The sequence below is a fragment of the Triticum urartu genome, chromosome 4A (assembly GCF_056163025.1).
Source record: "Triticum urartu cultivar PI428250 chromosome 4A, HENAU_Tu73, whole genome shotgun sequence".
NCBI lineage: Eukaryota > Viridiplantae > Streptophyta > Magnoliopsida > Poales > Poaceae > Triticum > Triticum urartu.
Window position 1 is genome coordinate 30,109,205 of NC_141876.1, and position 13,090 is coordinate 30,122,294.

Genomic DNA, 13,090 nt, shown 5'->3' on the forward strand with positions numbered 1-13,090 from the left:
AATGACTGGCCTCTGGCAGTCACGCCGCACTGTGGCCTCCGATTCCCGGGGCGGCGGTTCGAATGGCTTCAGCCTCGGCTATAAAAGCCTGGCGGCGAGGCGTCCCCATCACCAAAGCCTTACTCGCTACCTTCCCCCTTCCCCCTCCCATCTCCTCCACCGTCCGGGGCAATACCACGCAACCTATTGGCCGAACTTGGCGGCAGAGCGGAACCTCTTGCCCCAAACACAGGCTCGAAGTGTACCGCAACAGGTGCGAACCTCCCTTGCGGCAAGCGGCGACGGATCTAGCGATTGTGGGCGAACCACCGCTTCCCGGGGGATCCGGCGGCTCCACTAGCTACGGGTGGCATTGGATTAGATTAAACTGAGCTTAAATTGTCCCTACGGAAATGAATGATATGACAAAAAAATGTAGACAGCGTTTGGGCGATTCTGTGTTTACACTGAATGATATGACAAAGAAATGTAGACAGCCTTTGGGCGATTCTGTGTTTGCGCACAGGCCCGGCATCCTTCATATGCGATATGACCACTCTGCTAGAGTTGCTCTAACGCAGCACACATATCTTCAACACATCCTCGGTCCTTTCCAAGCATTTTAGCAGCTAACACTGGAATTAAGTTCTCAAATTACAAGAGGGGTGAACAGAAAAAGCAACTTCAATTCCCACAGCGTCAGGTAAATTACATCCAACGAGTAGAGTTGCATTCTATGGTAGCAGAAAACAAGAAGAAAAAAACCCTTTCAGTGGCTCTAGCGGTATAACAAAGCTGACAGGAACACAAGCGCATCACTCTAAAATTTACATCACACTGTAGGCGCCGATAGACAGACAACACCCTGTTTTTGCTCCAGCGCAGCGGCGAAAAAAAGGATCTCTGTATATATCCAACAAGTAACAATCAACGAATGACACACACCAGTCGAAGCGGCTACCGTTCCGTTTGTTCAGATCTCATCGTCACACGGCCTGGAGCTTCTGCTCGTCCATCGATTCCACGGGAAGAACCGCAGGCTCCCACGAGGAGTGCTCGTCCAGATGGATCTTCGCGTACTCGCTCACCAGCCCGTTCCTCTCTTCCCACATGATGGCCTTCCTCTCCTCCTCGGCCTTGTCGACCTTGTCCTTGGCCATGGAGCCCATGTCGCCCGCCGCTTTGGTCACCATGCCGAACGCGCTGGTAAGCCAGGAGGCGCCGGCTGAGACGTACTGGTTGCCCATGAGAGCCGAGCCTGCGACACTGGCCTTCTGCTCGGCAGCGGCCAGGGCGGACCTTGTGAGCTCCGACACCTGGTACCGCTCGTCCACCTCCTTGACCTTGCTGCCGACGACCGCCCGGCCCAGGCTGATCTTCTCGCTCAGGCCGTACTGGTGATCTAGAGACACGACAGTGGCGGTGGCGGTGGACATGATGTTGTGACGCTCGTCGAAAGACCTTGCCATGTTGAGTGCGTCCTTGCTGAGGACAAAACCCTTGGCCATCATGCTGCTCACAACATCCTCCGCCTTCCTGACTGCAGATTCAGCAGAGGGAGAATTCTCTCCCTGCACCCACAAGGACATGCACGAAAATTCAGAAGAGTGGAATATCAAAGCATATTAAAAGTAGTCAGGATAGTAACTAAATAATTTTGTAAAGAAAATGAACATAAAATGAGGTTAAGCTAACTGCAGTTGCAGGAGACTGATTTGAGAGAAAATCCATGCGGTCTCTTTATTTCTCTCCTCATTGACATAGAAATGTTCTTATCATGGTGAGAAACTGAAACAATGTTGGTGGAAGTTAATACTACAATATTTTACTTTTGAATTGCTAAACTAAAAAAATGCTGCTCCAGAGAGGAAACCACGTCTATAGAAAGCCATTAAACAGTAAGAGCAGGAAAAAGAAATACTATTTCTACCACAAATTAAGTGCTATTAAAAAAATGCACCATATTCTTGATTTAAAACAGTTGTAATATTCACCTAGTTCCTTTTCAGTTTCAGAGACTAAAACTCCCAGGCCTGAAAGTAAGTTCTTTCCAGTTTAATACAACTCAAAATAATGGTCATGCAGTTAAAACATTCTTACCGGTAATTGTTTGTGGGCTTCAGGAGGCAACTGATAGTTCTCAACTGGAGTTATGATGACAGAAAGATCAACAATCGTTGCTCCCTGTAGATTAGCGATCCATGATTATAAGCCAAATCCCCAAAGAGCAGTGAGATGAAATATCACCAGGTAATAAGTTTCAGGAGCTCGAACGTACTGAGAGAAGCACAGCAGTGTCTGCTCCTTGTGAGTCCTTAAATGTGACGTATGCAAGTTGTGACCAATCAGTTTCACTGATGAAAACACGAGCAAATATTTAAGAAACACTCTTCTGCTCCATTGAAAACAAGCACACAATAAGTAATGATGACTTACCTTTGCATTTCAACATATTCTATATCACCAGAGAAAGAAAAGAACTCTGTGATCTCCCTTTTTGAGGCACTCAATGAAATATTGCCAACTTTTACTGTCCTCACCTGCAACAGAATATCAATGATGAGCAAATGGGATATTGCTAGTGCTACTTTAGCACAGGGGAGGTGATAAGATGGACTGTAGTGATTTTACATCTACCGAAAATGAACAAATGGGATATTGCTAGTGCTGCTTTAGCACAGGGGAGGTTGGACTGTAGTGATTTTACATCTACCGAAAATGAACAAATGGTATATGAGACACTAGTGCTTTTTTTTTTAGAAAAGGAGGATGACCCCCGGCCTCTGCATTTGGGCGAGATGCATACGGCCACTTTATTAATTATTCTCACAAGACCTTACAAAATCATACAAAAGTAAGACTAAAGCCGCCGTCTAAGCAACAAACTGTCGCTATACCTATCCAGTTGATGAAGGGGCGCAGATAGCCTGGGCCTAATACCAAACAGACATCGCAGCCAAGCCTAACATCTAAGACCTAAGACCCCAACCTAGCCTCTTGTCGGGTCTGGGGCACACACTGATCCGGCGTGCTCTCAAAGGCCGCCGCCGCCAACTGCCACCGCTCCATCTTCAAAACTGTACTGATGCATCAACCTTGCTCGGTCTAGCTATCGTCGACGCCACCACGGCGCCAAACGGCACCTCCTCCCTGCGCGCAAACAGCTGAGCACGTCGCGGTCGCCACTGATACACCTCAGCGCTATGCTGCCAGGTATCACCAGACGACACAGCTTGAAGTCCTTGGAAGATCTGTCATGCGTAGCACCTGCCGACCAGGCATGACAAAGCGTAGCACCTGTCAGTCAGGCATGACTTGACATCACCACCGAAGCTCCGTGCAAGACGAAGCCGCTCCACCTCCTGCCTCTGACTTCCAACGCTGCTCCACAAACGATGCTCCCAAGAGAGAAACGACATCACAGTGCCGCCATCGTCCGATCTGGAACACCAGATCCTAGGGTTTCCCCCGGAGCAGCACGAGTGGGTCGACAGTAGTTACACGACGATGCCTCCATCAAGGTAACGGCGAGAACTCCGCCATCGCCTGCCGTCGGCTCGGTTTTCACCGGCAACCATGTCTCCCCTACTCGCAGCCGGGACAAGATGATGGATCTCGAGATCCGATCACCAAGCCTCTGGCCGGCCATCTCGGGAAGATGACCACCACGTCCACCAGCGTCACCACGCCGGGCACGCGTCACCGCCGGCACCCCCATGGTGCCTAGAGGGCGACAAGCCCCGACGAACACCATGCCTCGCCGGCCGCCATGGCCATGGCCCAGACCCAAGCACCACTAGATCCAGATCGGATCGGGGTCAAGGGCCCCAAACCGCAACCGCCGCGGAGGCAGCACCACTGGACGGTGCCTAGCCCTCCAGCCCGCCGCCGAGTCATCGCCGGAGGTCCGCCGCGCCACGCCGCCAAGCCGCCGCCGGGATAACTTGCGTCGCCGCCAGAGAAGCCGCAGCCGCCGTGCGTTGGAGGGGCCCCAAGCCGCAGCTGCACCGCCGCCAGGCAGGGGCGCCGCCACCCAGCACGCCCTCCGCCACGCCGCTGGGCCCCGCCCAGCCCAGCGCCATCTCGCGCCGCGCCGGACGCCAACCGCGAGGAGAGGGGCAAGATCCCCGCCGCCACCAACGCCGGCCGGACTTTGCCCGGCGGCGTTGTACGATGGCGGCGGGGGAAGAGATCGACGAGGGAGGACGAGGGGCGGCGCGCTAGGGTTTCCCCCGAGGACGCTCGCGGGAGCGGCTCGGGGGTCGGGGGTTTGCTCATGAGACACTAGTGCTACTTTAGCACAGGGGAGGAGATAAGATGCACGATTGTAGTAATTGTATATTTTTGGATAAGGAGTCGACACAGTTTAGCATTCCTGAAACCCAAACTTTCCAGCGTTTACAGAACAATCTCATTCTGAAGAAATGTTAAATGACTCAAACCAACAACATAAGTATGAATTGTGGGACAACATTAGAGAGAATGGATTAGATACACGAACATGGCAATGTAGATAGCACATAGCTGTCAGGACCCAGGAACATCAACTGGGTAATAAATATCCTTTTTGAACTATACAGAAGAGAGAAGACATTTAACTCAAAAAACGTTACATTTCCATTTGGCATATACTAAACAAATGTTGTATGATAAATGAAAATGAGCAGTGTAATGTATTCCCAGGTGCCACAGTCAATTATTAAGAGAGAAGAAATTGAACTCAAAAGTCACATTTCTATTTGGATTTGCTCCCTCCGTTTCTAATTTCTAAATCTAAGCCTTTTTAGATATTTCAATACGGACTACATTCGGATGTATATAGACGTATTTTAGAGTGTAGATTCACTCATTTTGCTTTGTATGTAGGCAGTATTGGAATCTCTAAAAGGACTTATATTTAGAAACGGAGGGAGTATTAAACAAACTTTGTATGATAGATGAAAATGAGCAGTCTAATGCAGTCCCAGAGGTGTCACGATCAATTATTAACAGGAGACCACATGCTAAACTTTAGCTAAAAATGTAATTCCAGGAACTATAAATATAAATAGATGTCATTTGCACCTTTTGTATCTAGTATGTAGGTCACATACTAGGACATATTAGAAATAAAGTTGTTCAACCAGCTCAGTCAGAAAGAATACAGTAGATAGCACTACGTAAATCAATGAGAATCATACGCTCAATAAGATAATGTTGACAGCACACCATTAGGAATCGTGCTGTTGTACAATTAGAGCTGCAAAAGTAATAATGTATGCCAGCTCCCCTGTTACCAGGAGTGGTTAATTTCCCTAAATGCAAAAAAAGAAGAAAGCGCATTCATTGACCAAAAGGAGCCCAAATCATCTGCTGATCTTAAAGAAAAGACATTCCCAACAGAAACTAGAAACGGCTCCTCTTCAAGATCTGAACTACTACCAACCAGTTTCTAACCCACGGCCTTGAAAAGTCGGTACCCGTAGAAAACAAAATCAGAGGCTCCGGTTCGGATTCAGAGCCTAAGAATCCGGGGGGAAACCAACGGATTGCCCAGCAAGCGCGAGAAACTTGGAACGAAGCGCCGATTGGATCCCCTGGCTCCCTCTGCATCCAGAGCTCGCCGGCATTGCGGTTGCGGCGGACTTACCGAGGAGCAGGCAGACGGCGCGCGCACCCGCCGTCGAGCCGTTGACCCGCATTGCGCTGGGCCGCTGGCCTTTTCGGGGAGGAACGCGCGGAATCTAGCGGGAAAGCGGCGACGGGGAGATGCTCGTCCTCGTGGCCTCCCGCGCCGTCCCCGGAGGACCAGGCCGGGCAAAAATCGTCGGAGACGACGCCTCCCGTGGCCTCCATCCAACCCGGAGTTTTGCTACGACTACGAGAGACGGCCGGCCCGACCACCGCGCGAGCACCAACGGAGGAGAAGAAGAAGATAAGACTAGGGAGTTGCGACTCGTGAGAGAGATTGCGCACGCACGCACTCACCTCCATTGCTGCGGGATCTCGCGGGAGGCGAGCTTGGTGGCCGGGAATCCGTCGGCCGGCGGGGCGAGAGAGACGAGGAGGGTGAGGTGGGGCTGGTGAGTTCGGCGCCGCGCGTTGCGCGTGTGTCGGCGGGCGGAGGGAGGAGAGGAGAGGAGGGGTGGACTCGGCCGGGGGAGGAGGAGTCGGGTGGGCGGTTGCTCCTTTCAACTCTCGCTTTCGTGGCGAGTTGTAACGTAAAAACGATGCGCGCGTCGGCGCTGGCGCGGCGCGGCAGTGGTGGTGGTGGGCCGGTCGCACGCACGACGGGGTTTGTGGTCTGGGTCGGGTCGGGTCGGGTGGCACCACGGACGTTCGGTTCAGCTGCCTGCCGTTTGCTGGATCCGTGAGGAGGGCTTTGGGATTGGGGGTTGGAGTGTCATCGGAGGCTAAATTTCTTGTTTTGACCCTTCTGACATACTCCGTCTGTTCCAAATTATTTGTTTTGGATTTGTCTAGATACGGATGTATCTAGATAAATCTAAGACAAGTAATTCGGAACGGAGGGAGTACAAATTTAGGATCTGACCTCGGTTGAAAAAAAATCAGGATTTGATCCTTTTTCTTACCGTCGGGGGCGGTAGGGTACTAGTCCACATCAGCACGCGAAGACGACCGTCGTCCCCCTCCGTTGCACCCTATCTTCACGGCCCCTGGCGGTAGGCTGTCTAATCCTACCGCCAGCGCCTCTGGCGATAGGGTGCGAGCAGTTATTTCGCCCGAGACCTCGCGCCCCTGCCCATCTCCCCACCCCCCCCCCCCCTCCCCCTGTCGGCAGTTTCTTTCTCCCCACTCGCCCCTCTCTCCCTCTTTCATCTCCTCCACTCTCCCTCTCAGATCTTCACCGTTTCTTCATCGTTTTTGCGGATCAAGATGGCCCCGAAGAGAGAAATGTAAGCTCCCTCGATCCCTCCAATTAGTTTTTGCAAACTTGCTTCTGATTCGACGCATTATTTACTTGAAATCCCTCATATTTTTGAACTTAGATTGGAATTTAGCTTGATTATAGTTTTAGTATGATGATATGGAGATATTGTTTGGAGAAAAAACAGTTTTCGAGTTGTAATGTAAAAATGATGTGTGTCGGCGCTGGCGCGGCACGGCAGTGGTGGGTCGGGTCGGGTGGCACCACGGACGTTCAGTTCAGCTGCTTTGCCATTTGCTGGATCCGTGATGAGGGATTTAGGATTGGGGGTTGGAGTGTCACCGGAATTTTTACCTTTCGTTTTATTACTCTGATGATGATCTGTTATGTTTTGTAGCGTAGTGTGCTTGTGTTGGATCTGACGCCCTGCCAAACATTGCGTTTTTGGCGCACAGTGCACGCAATTTCCCCGTACGCACCTCACGTGCCCAAAGAAAGGCCAGTCGAGGCCGGTCCTGCTGCTTAGATTCTTTTCATTTTTCAGGGGAAAACACGCACGGGGTCGACGGCGCGGGTGCGAGTGTTACCGCGTGCCGCGCTGAACTGGACCGAAATGCAGCGAGAACGATTCTTTTCTAGGGTCCAACTTGAGTTGTAATCTAGAATCTAGACTAGAAGTTGTTTCTCCGACCCGTTCTTGCACGGCTTGTGCACATGTTGCCTTGATCGGCGGCCGGTAGGGGGAAAAGACGGGCGTGGCACGCCGGCCGCCATTATTCCATGCCTTTTTCTTCTTCGTACCAATCGCTTTTGATAAAAGTTGCTTTGCTAGAAAGGTAGTATGTACTACTGTACGTGGCCGGCCGGAGTAGTCCATTGGCAACGGGCCAGACCCATTCCCGTCCAGGCGGTAATCGCGGCAGGACGATCGCCCGGACCGGCCGAGTGGCACGGCACGGCGCTTTACGTTACGTGCCCGCACACGACGCATATCTTTTGGTCGCGATTCCGATGCAGTGCACTCACCTGCACGTTCCATTTCTCGGATATGCTGTCCGACCACCGCTCGTCAGGGGGGTTTGCCTCGGGTGCAGGGGTCATAGCACGGATTAATATGCACGGCCAATAATCAAGTGACACATGTTCCAGTGGGACCATCAGAAAAGACATTTTTATTTCTCTTTTTTTATTCTATCAGTTCCCTGGTTCTCAATCTTCTACTCCACCATTAATTGAGGGTAGAGACCATGAAGCTTTACATCCTAAGAAATCAACGTTTGTAATACTAGGGTGCTTCCTCGAGAGAGTAGCTAGCTATCATCCCGTTGACGACGACGCCCCCCGCCGCCGGCCGCCACACAAATGAAGCTCCCCGCGTCGCGTGAAGCCGGACAAGACGGAGGACGTGCTGCTCCGCCGCTCCAACTCACCTCCATGCACGAGGACTGTGAATTCAACGCATGAGTGCTGCCATCTCCACTACGTAAGGAACCATGGTCCAATCGCTGCTTTTTTCCGACCGAAGTCTAATAGCTGTGTGCCCCTCAGCCTCGCGACGTATTCATCCGCGGCCCCGCCTTGGCTGCCCACACCATCACCTCAGCCTCACGCCGCCGCAGCCTTGGCCACGATCAGATTCATGGTCTCTAGTCTAGAAGAATTGAGAATCAGGAAACTCCTAGAAAAAAAGGCCTTATTAGTTGGTCCCATCAGAACACGTGTCACTTTATTATTTGCTCTGCACATTAATTCGTGCGGTGAACCCTGCACATGAGCGGAAAAAAATTATATGAGACCAGGTCTCACGGTTAGCAGGTGAGACCCATCCTGATAGATGACACGTGGGATTCATAAATCACAAAGCATCTAATCTCTCCCCCCTGATTTTAAATGGGGGTGGAGATGCTTTGTGATTTGTGAATGCCACATGTCATTCATCAGGATGGGGCTCGCGTAAGACCTGGTCTCATAGAATTCTTCAGGGGAACGATCCTAGTGAACTCCCTTCCCGCCGTGCGATGTGGCGGCATGGATCATGGCGTGAATCGGGTGCCAGGTCGGCTCACTAGAGTGGTTCGCTATCTCGGCTCTCTAGAGTGGTTCACTATCTCGGCTCTCGTGATGAACGGTTTCTTTTTTTACTTCCTTCCTTTTTTTCTTTTGAGGGAAAAGCCACTTTATTACTCAAATTCCACAAAAGGTGGGGTACAGACTTGGTCATGAGGCTGGTCAAGTCACACATGACGATCCCTAGGTAAAGAAACAACAAATTTAGCTAACTTTTGAAAATAAAATTACAGGAGAAGTGTGCTGCTCTCGCCTTGATTTCACTAACAATAGCTCCGTAAGATCCTTGAACTCCTACACGAGGACCATCCACACTCGCCACTTGGGCCGAAGCGGGGCTTGCGAACACTCATGCTCAAACGCCATTATGTATCTGAGTTAACTTGGTTTTTCATTTGAAAAAAAAAACTGAAAATCTTGATTTTTTTTCTTTCTTGAAAGAACAAGAATCCCTATTTTCACTTATTAAAGGATGGCAGCTTTATTACTAAGAGCATGTCATTTTAATATTAATAACATGGCATTTCTTTATTAGTATAGTAGGAGGATGACAAATTTATTATTAAGAGCATGAAATTTTAATATTAATAACATGGAAAAATTTATTAGTATAGTAGGAGGATGGTAGTTTTATTATCATTGGCATGGCATTTTTTTTATATCATAGTAAATTTATAAAATGAGAGAAATTGCAGTTTCATAAAGTATCATGGCAATTCCGATATTTTTAGAGCATGGCATTTATAAATTTATGTTTTTACTTTTTAGCACTGTATTTTTGTTATAGCTGGCATATCGTTTTTATTATCAAGAGGATGGCGGATTTTTTATTATTGGTATGACATTTTTTATTGTCATGGTAAATTTATAAATTCAAGAAATGACCGTTTTATAAAGTAGCATGGCAAAATTAGAGAGATGACAGTTTTATAAAGTAGCATGGCAATTTCCATATTACTATTTTTCATGGCATTTTTTATCTAGAGGATGCCAACTTTACAGTTTAGCATGGCAATTTAGGTTTTCTAGATCACAAGTCATTCTCTTTTCTATCATACTCATTGTAAATTTATAAATTGGAGAAATGGAAGATTTGTAAAGTAGCATGGCGTTTTTCATAATTCATATCACGACAGTTCAAATTTTTACAGTCAAAGTGGCATTGAAATACGGAGCCGGCTTGACCTTGTCGATGACAGTGTGAAAGTCTTGGCGCATGTGCCCCTAAGGACCAGTGTGTCAATCGGTGAACCATTGAATAAATCTGAAACACCTGACACCAAATCTCACCACATGATGAGAAACTCTAGCCTCACCTTAAATTAATTTGAAGAACTTGTCTGCGCGTTAATCTATATTTCCATGTGTTTTGTAATTGGAAAAAGTCTAAAACAAACCCTGAACTCGTAGAGAAAAGCTAAATGGAACCCTGAACTCCTAATCCCTGAAATCAGCACACTCATCTCACTAATCCCGGTCTAAATTAAACCCTGAGACCGTTTTAGTGCTAATTTGCTGACGTGGCAGGGATTTCACCAGGATTCTGACTTGTGGGCCATGGAGAGGGTGTGTTGACCACGCATTTGGATAGAGAGGGGGGATTTGACCTCACTGTTAGGTTTACGGCGACGACAGAGACGAGGGGGCAGCGATCTGAGCGTGGCGCAGTGCGGCGGCGGCGGGGGGGGGGGCAGGGTGCGATGTCGGGGTTCTCAGGGGCATCTTCCGCTCCCGGATTCCGTCGAGCTAGCGGAAGGAGGGAGGCTGAGACAAGGTCGTTGGTTCCATACCGCGAGGGCGCCATGGATTACGAGCCGCCGAAGCTCTGCCATTGCAATCCGCCAAGGAAGGCGCCGAGGTGGATATCGTGGAGCCGGCAGAACCTCGGCAGGAGGTACTACGCCTGCGTCCATGTGCTGGTGAGCTCCATTTTCCATCTGCAAGTGCCTTTCTTCTGCCACTGCTCGGTTAATCTGATTCATTCCGTTGTGTTCATTTTGATAGAATGGTGGTTGTGGGTTTATTGAGTGGCATGATGATCCATTGCCCAAGTTTTTTTTTGGTTTGATTGGAGATTTAAGAGATGAAGTTTGGAGACTGAAGGGTGCTAGGACTGAAGATGCAGTTGAAGAGCAAACAATGACTGAAAGTGTGATTCTGGCTCTGCAGGAACACTTGAAAGAAAAAAGTGCTGAGATAGATGCAGTGAAGACCAAATATAAGACAATTCTGGTTGTGTTTGCTGTCTTTGTGCTAGGTTTAGTGCTAGGGAAATTTCTAGTGCACTGAATATGTGGTCAGGTTGATCCTTGTATGGAGAAGGAGAATGGTTGGTTAGTGTCAGTTTTTGCTGGAACTATGTTGATCTATGTTGATCCTAGTAATGAAGTATGTGGCTGGAACTATGTATGATATGTTGATCTATGTTCATCCTAGTAATGAAGTATGTGGCCATTGTGGCATTATCATCCAATTTGTGCATTTGCCTTGTTGCTTGATTTCCTATCTTGAATAATGAGCATAGTTTTGTTGACAAATGACACAATTTATGACATGATATGTTGGCAGGAGCATCTTTGCAACAACATAAAACTGGATATGTTGACAAATGACCAAATATCTCAGGCATTTTCATTTCAGACATAATCTTCCTCTTTGCAACAACACCAAAAGGATTCAGATGTTTGCAACAGGAAATGATATATGATCATGACAAGCACATAGTTCAGTGCATACTAACAGGAAATGATCTATGATCACCAAAAGCTAGTTTTCATTACATGGTCACTAGCATAGAAGACATGCTCTACTCATTGCCACTAGCATTGAAGTACTTATAGCTTGGTAATGAAGATGTCGCAGCTCTCTTCATCCTTTTTTTGCTAGCAGATGTTCCAGCTTGCGCAGTTGGAGTTGTTTTCCTGGGAGGTTTAAACTTTGAAGCAGTTCCAGCAGTTTGATACGTCTCCAACATATCTATAATTTTTGATTGCTCCATGCTATATTATTTACTGTTTTGAATGTTTATGGGCTTTATTATACACTTTTATATCATTTTTGGGACTAACCTATTAACCCAGAGCCCAGTGCCAGTTTCTGTTTTTACCCTGTTTTAGGGTTTCGAAGAAAAGGAAAACCAAACGAAGTCCAATTGACCTGAAACTTCACGGAACTCATTTTTGGAAGGAAGAAGCCCAGAAGACATGGAGTGCACGTCGGGGGATCTGTGAGGAGGTCACGAGGCAGGGGGGCGCCCACCCCCTGGGCACGCCCTCCACCCTCGTGAGCCCCTCGTGCCCCCCCTGACGTACTTCTTCCGCCTATATATCTCCATATACCCTAAAAACATCCGTGAGCACAATAGATCGGGAGTTCCGCCGCCAGAAGCCTCCGTAGCCACCGAAAACCAATCTAGACCCGTTCCGGCACCCTGTCGGAGGGGGCAATCCTTCTCCGGTGGCCATCTTCATCATCCAAGTGCCCTCCATGATGAGGAGGGAGTAGTTCTCCCTCGGGGCTGAGGGTATGTACCAGTAGCTATGTGTTTGATCTCTCTCTCTCTCTCGTGTTCTTGAGGTGATACGATCTTGATGTATCGCGAGCTTTGCTATTATAGTTGGACCCTATGATGTTTTCTCCCCCTCTACTCTCTTATAATGAATTGAGTTTCCCCTTTGAAGTTATCTTATCGGATTGAGTCTTTATAGATTTGAGAACACTTGATGTATGTCTTGCCGTGCGTATCTATGGTGACAATGGGATACCACGTGATTCACTTTATGTATGTTTTGGTGATCAACTTGCGGGTTCCGCCCATGAACCTATGCATAGGGGTTGGCACACGTTTTCATCGCGATTCTCCGGTAGGAACTTTGGGGCACTCGTTGAGGTTCTATGTGTTGGTTGAATAGATGAATCTGAGATTGTGTGATGCATATCGTATAATCATACCCACGGATACTTGAGGTGACATTGGAGTATCTAGGTGACATTAGGGTTTTCGTTGATTTGTGTCTTAAGGTGTTATTCTAGTACGAACTCTAGGGCTGTTTGTGACACTTATAGGAATAGCCCAACGGATTGATTGGAAAGAATAACTTTGAGGTGGTTTCGTACCCTACCATAATCTCTTTGTTTGTTCTCCGCTATTAGTGACTTTGGAGTGACTCTTTGTTG

The 13,090-nt window shown here is 48.4% G+C and overlaps 2 protein-coding genes across 2 annotated transcripts; one reads left to right on the forward strand and one right to left on the reverse strand.

Moving 5' to 3' along the window:
- Positions 1 to 645: 645 nt before the first annotated feature.
- LOC125550424 (RNA-binding (RRM/RBD/RNP motifs) family protein) lies at positions 646 to 6,185 on the reverse strand. Its single transcript, XM_048713417.2, has 5 exons — positions 5,947 to 6,185; positions 2,416 to 2,519; positions 2,258 to 2,333; positions 2,080 to 2,163; positions 646 to 1,550 (listed from the first exon to the last, which is right to left on the reverse strand). Exons 1-5 carry the CDS (start codon positions 5,950 to 5,952, stop codon positions 966 to 968), a joined length of 855 nt encoding a protein of 284 aa, XP_048569374.1. The 5' UTR covers positions 5,953 to 6,185; the 3' UTR covers positions 646 to 965.
- Positions 6,186 to 10,614: 4,429 nt separating this feature from the next.
- Positions 10,615 to 11,203, forward strand: LOC147974599 (uncharacterized). The gene is made up of 2 exons (XM_087519515.1): positions 10,615 to 10,833; positions 10,919 to 11,203. Exons 1-2 carry the CDS (start codon positions 10,615 to 10,617, stop codon positions 11,201 to 11,203), a joined length of 504 nt encoding a protein of 167 aa, XP_087375641.1.
- The last annotated feature ends 1,887 nt before the right edge of the window (positions 11,204 to 13,090 follow it).

What these genes read in the sequence shown, in the direction of transcription:
- LOC147974599 (XM_087519515.1), top strand. Translation starts at nt 10,615, where the DNA reads ATGTCGGGGTTCTCAGGGGCATCTTCCGCTCCCGGATTCCGTCGAGCT. An exon ending in ACGCCTGCGTCCATGTGCTG is followed by an intron (nt 10,834 to 10,918) that starts GTGAGCTCCATT and finishes TCATTTTGATAG; the next exon opens with AATGGTGGTTGTGGGTTTAT.
- LOC125550424 (XM_048713417.2), bottom strand. An exon ending in ACACTGCTGTGCTTCTCTCA is followed by an intron (nt 2,164 to 2,257) that starts GTACGTTCGAGC and finishes GCTAATCTACAG; the next exon opens with GGAGCAACGATTGTTGATCT. An exon ending in AAGCCCACAAACAATTACCG is followed by an intron (nt 1,551 to 2,079) that starts GTAAGAATGTTT and finishes TTGTGGGTGCAG; the next exon opens with GGAGAGAATTCTCCCTCTGC.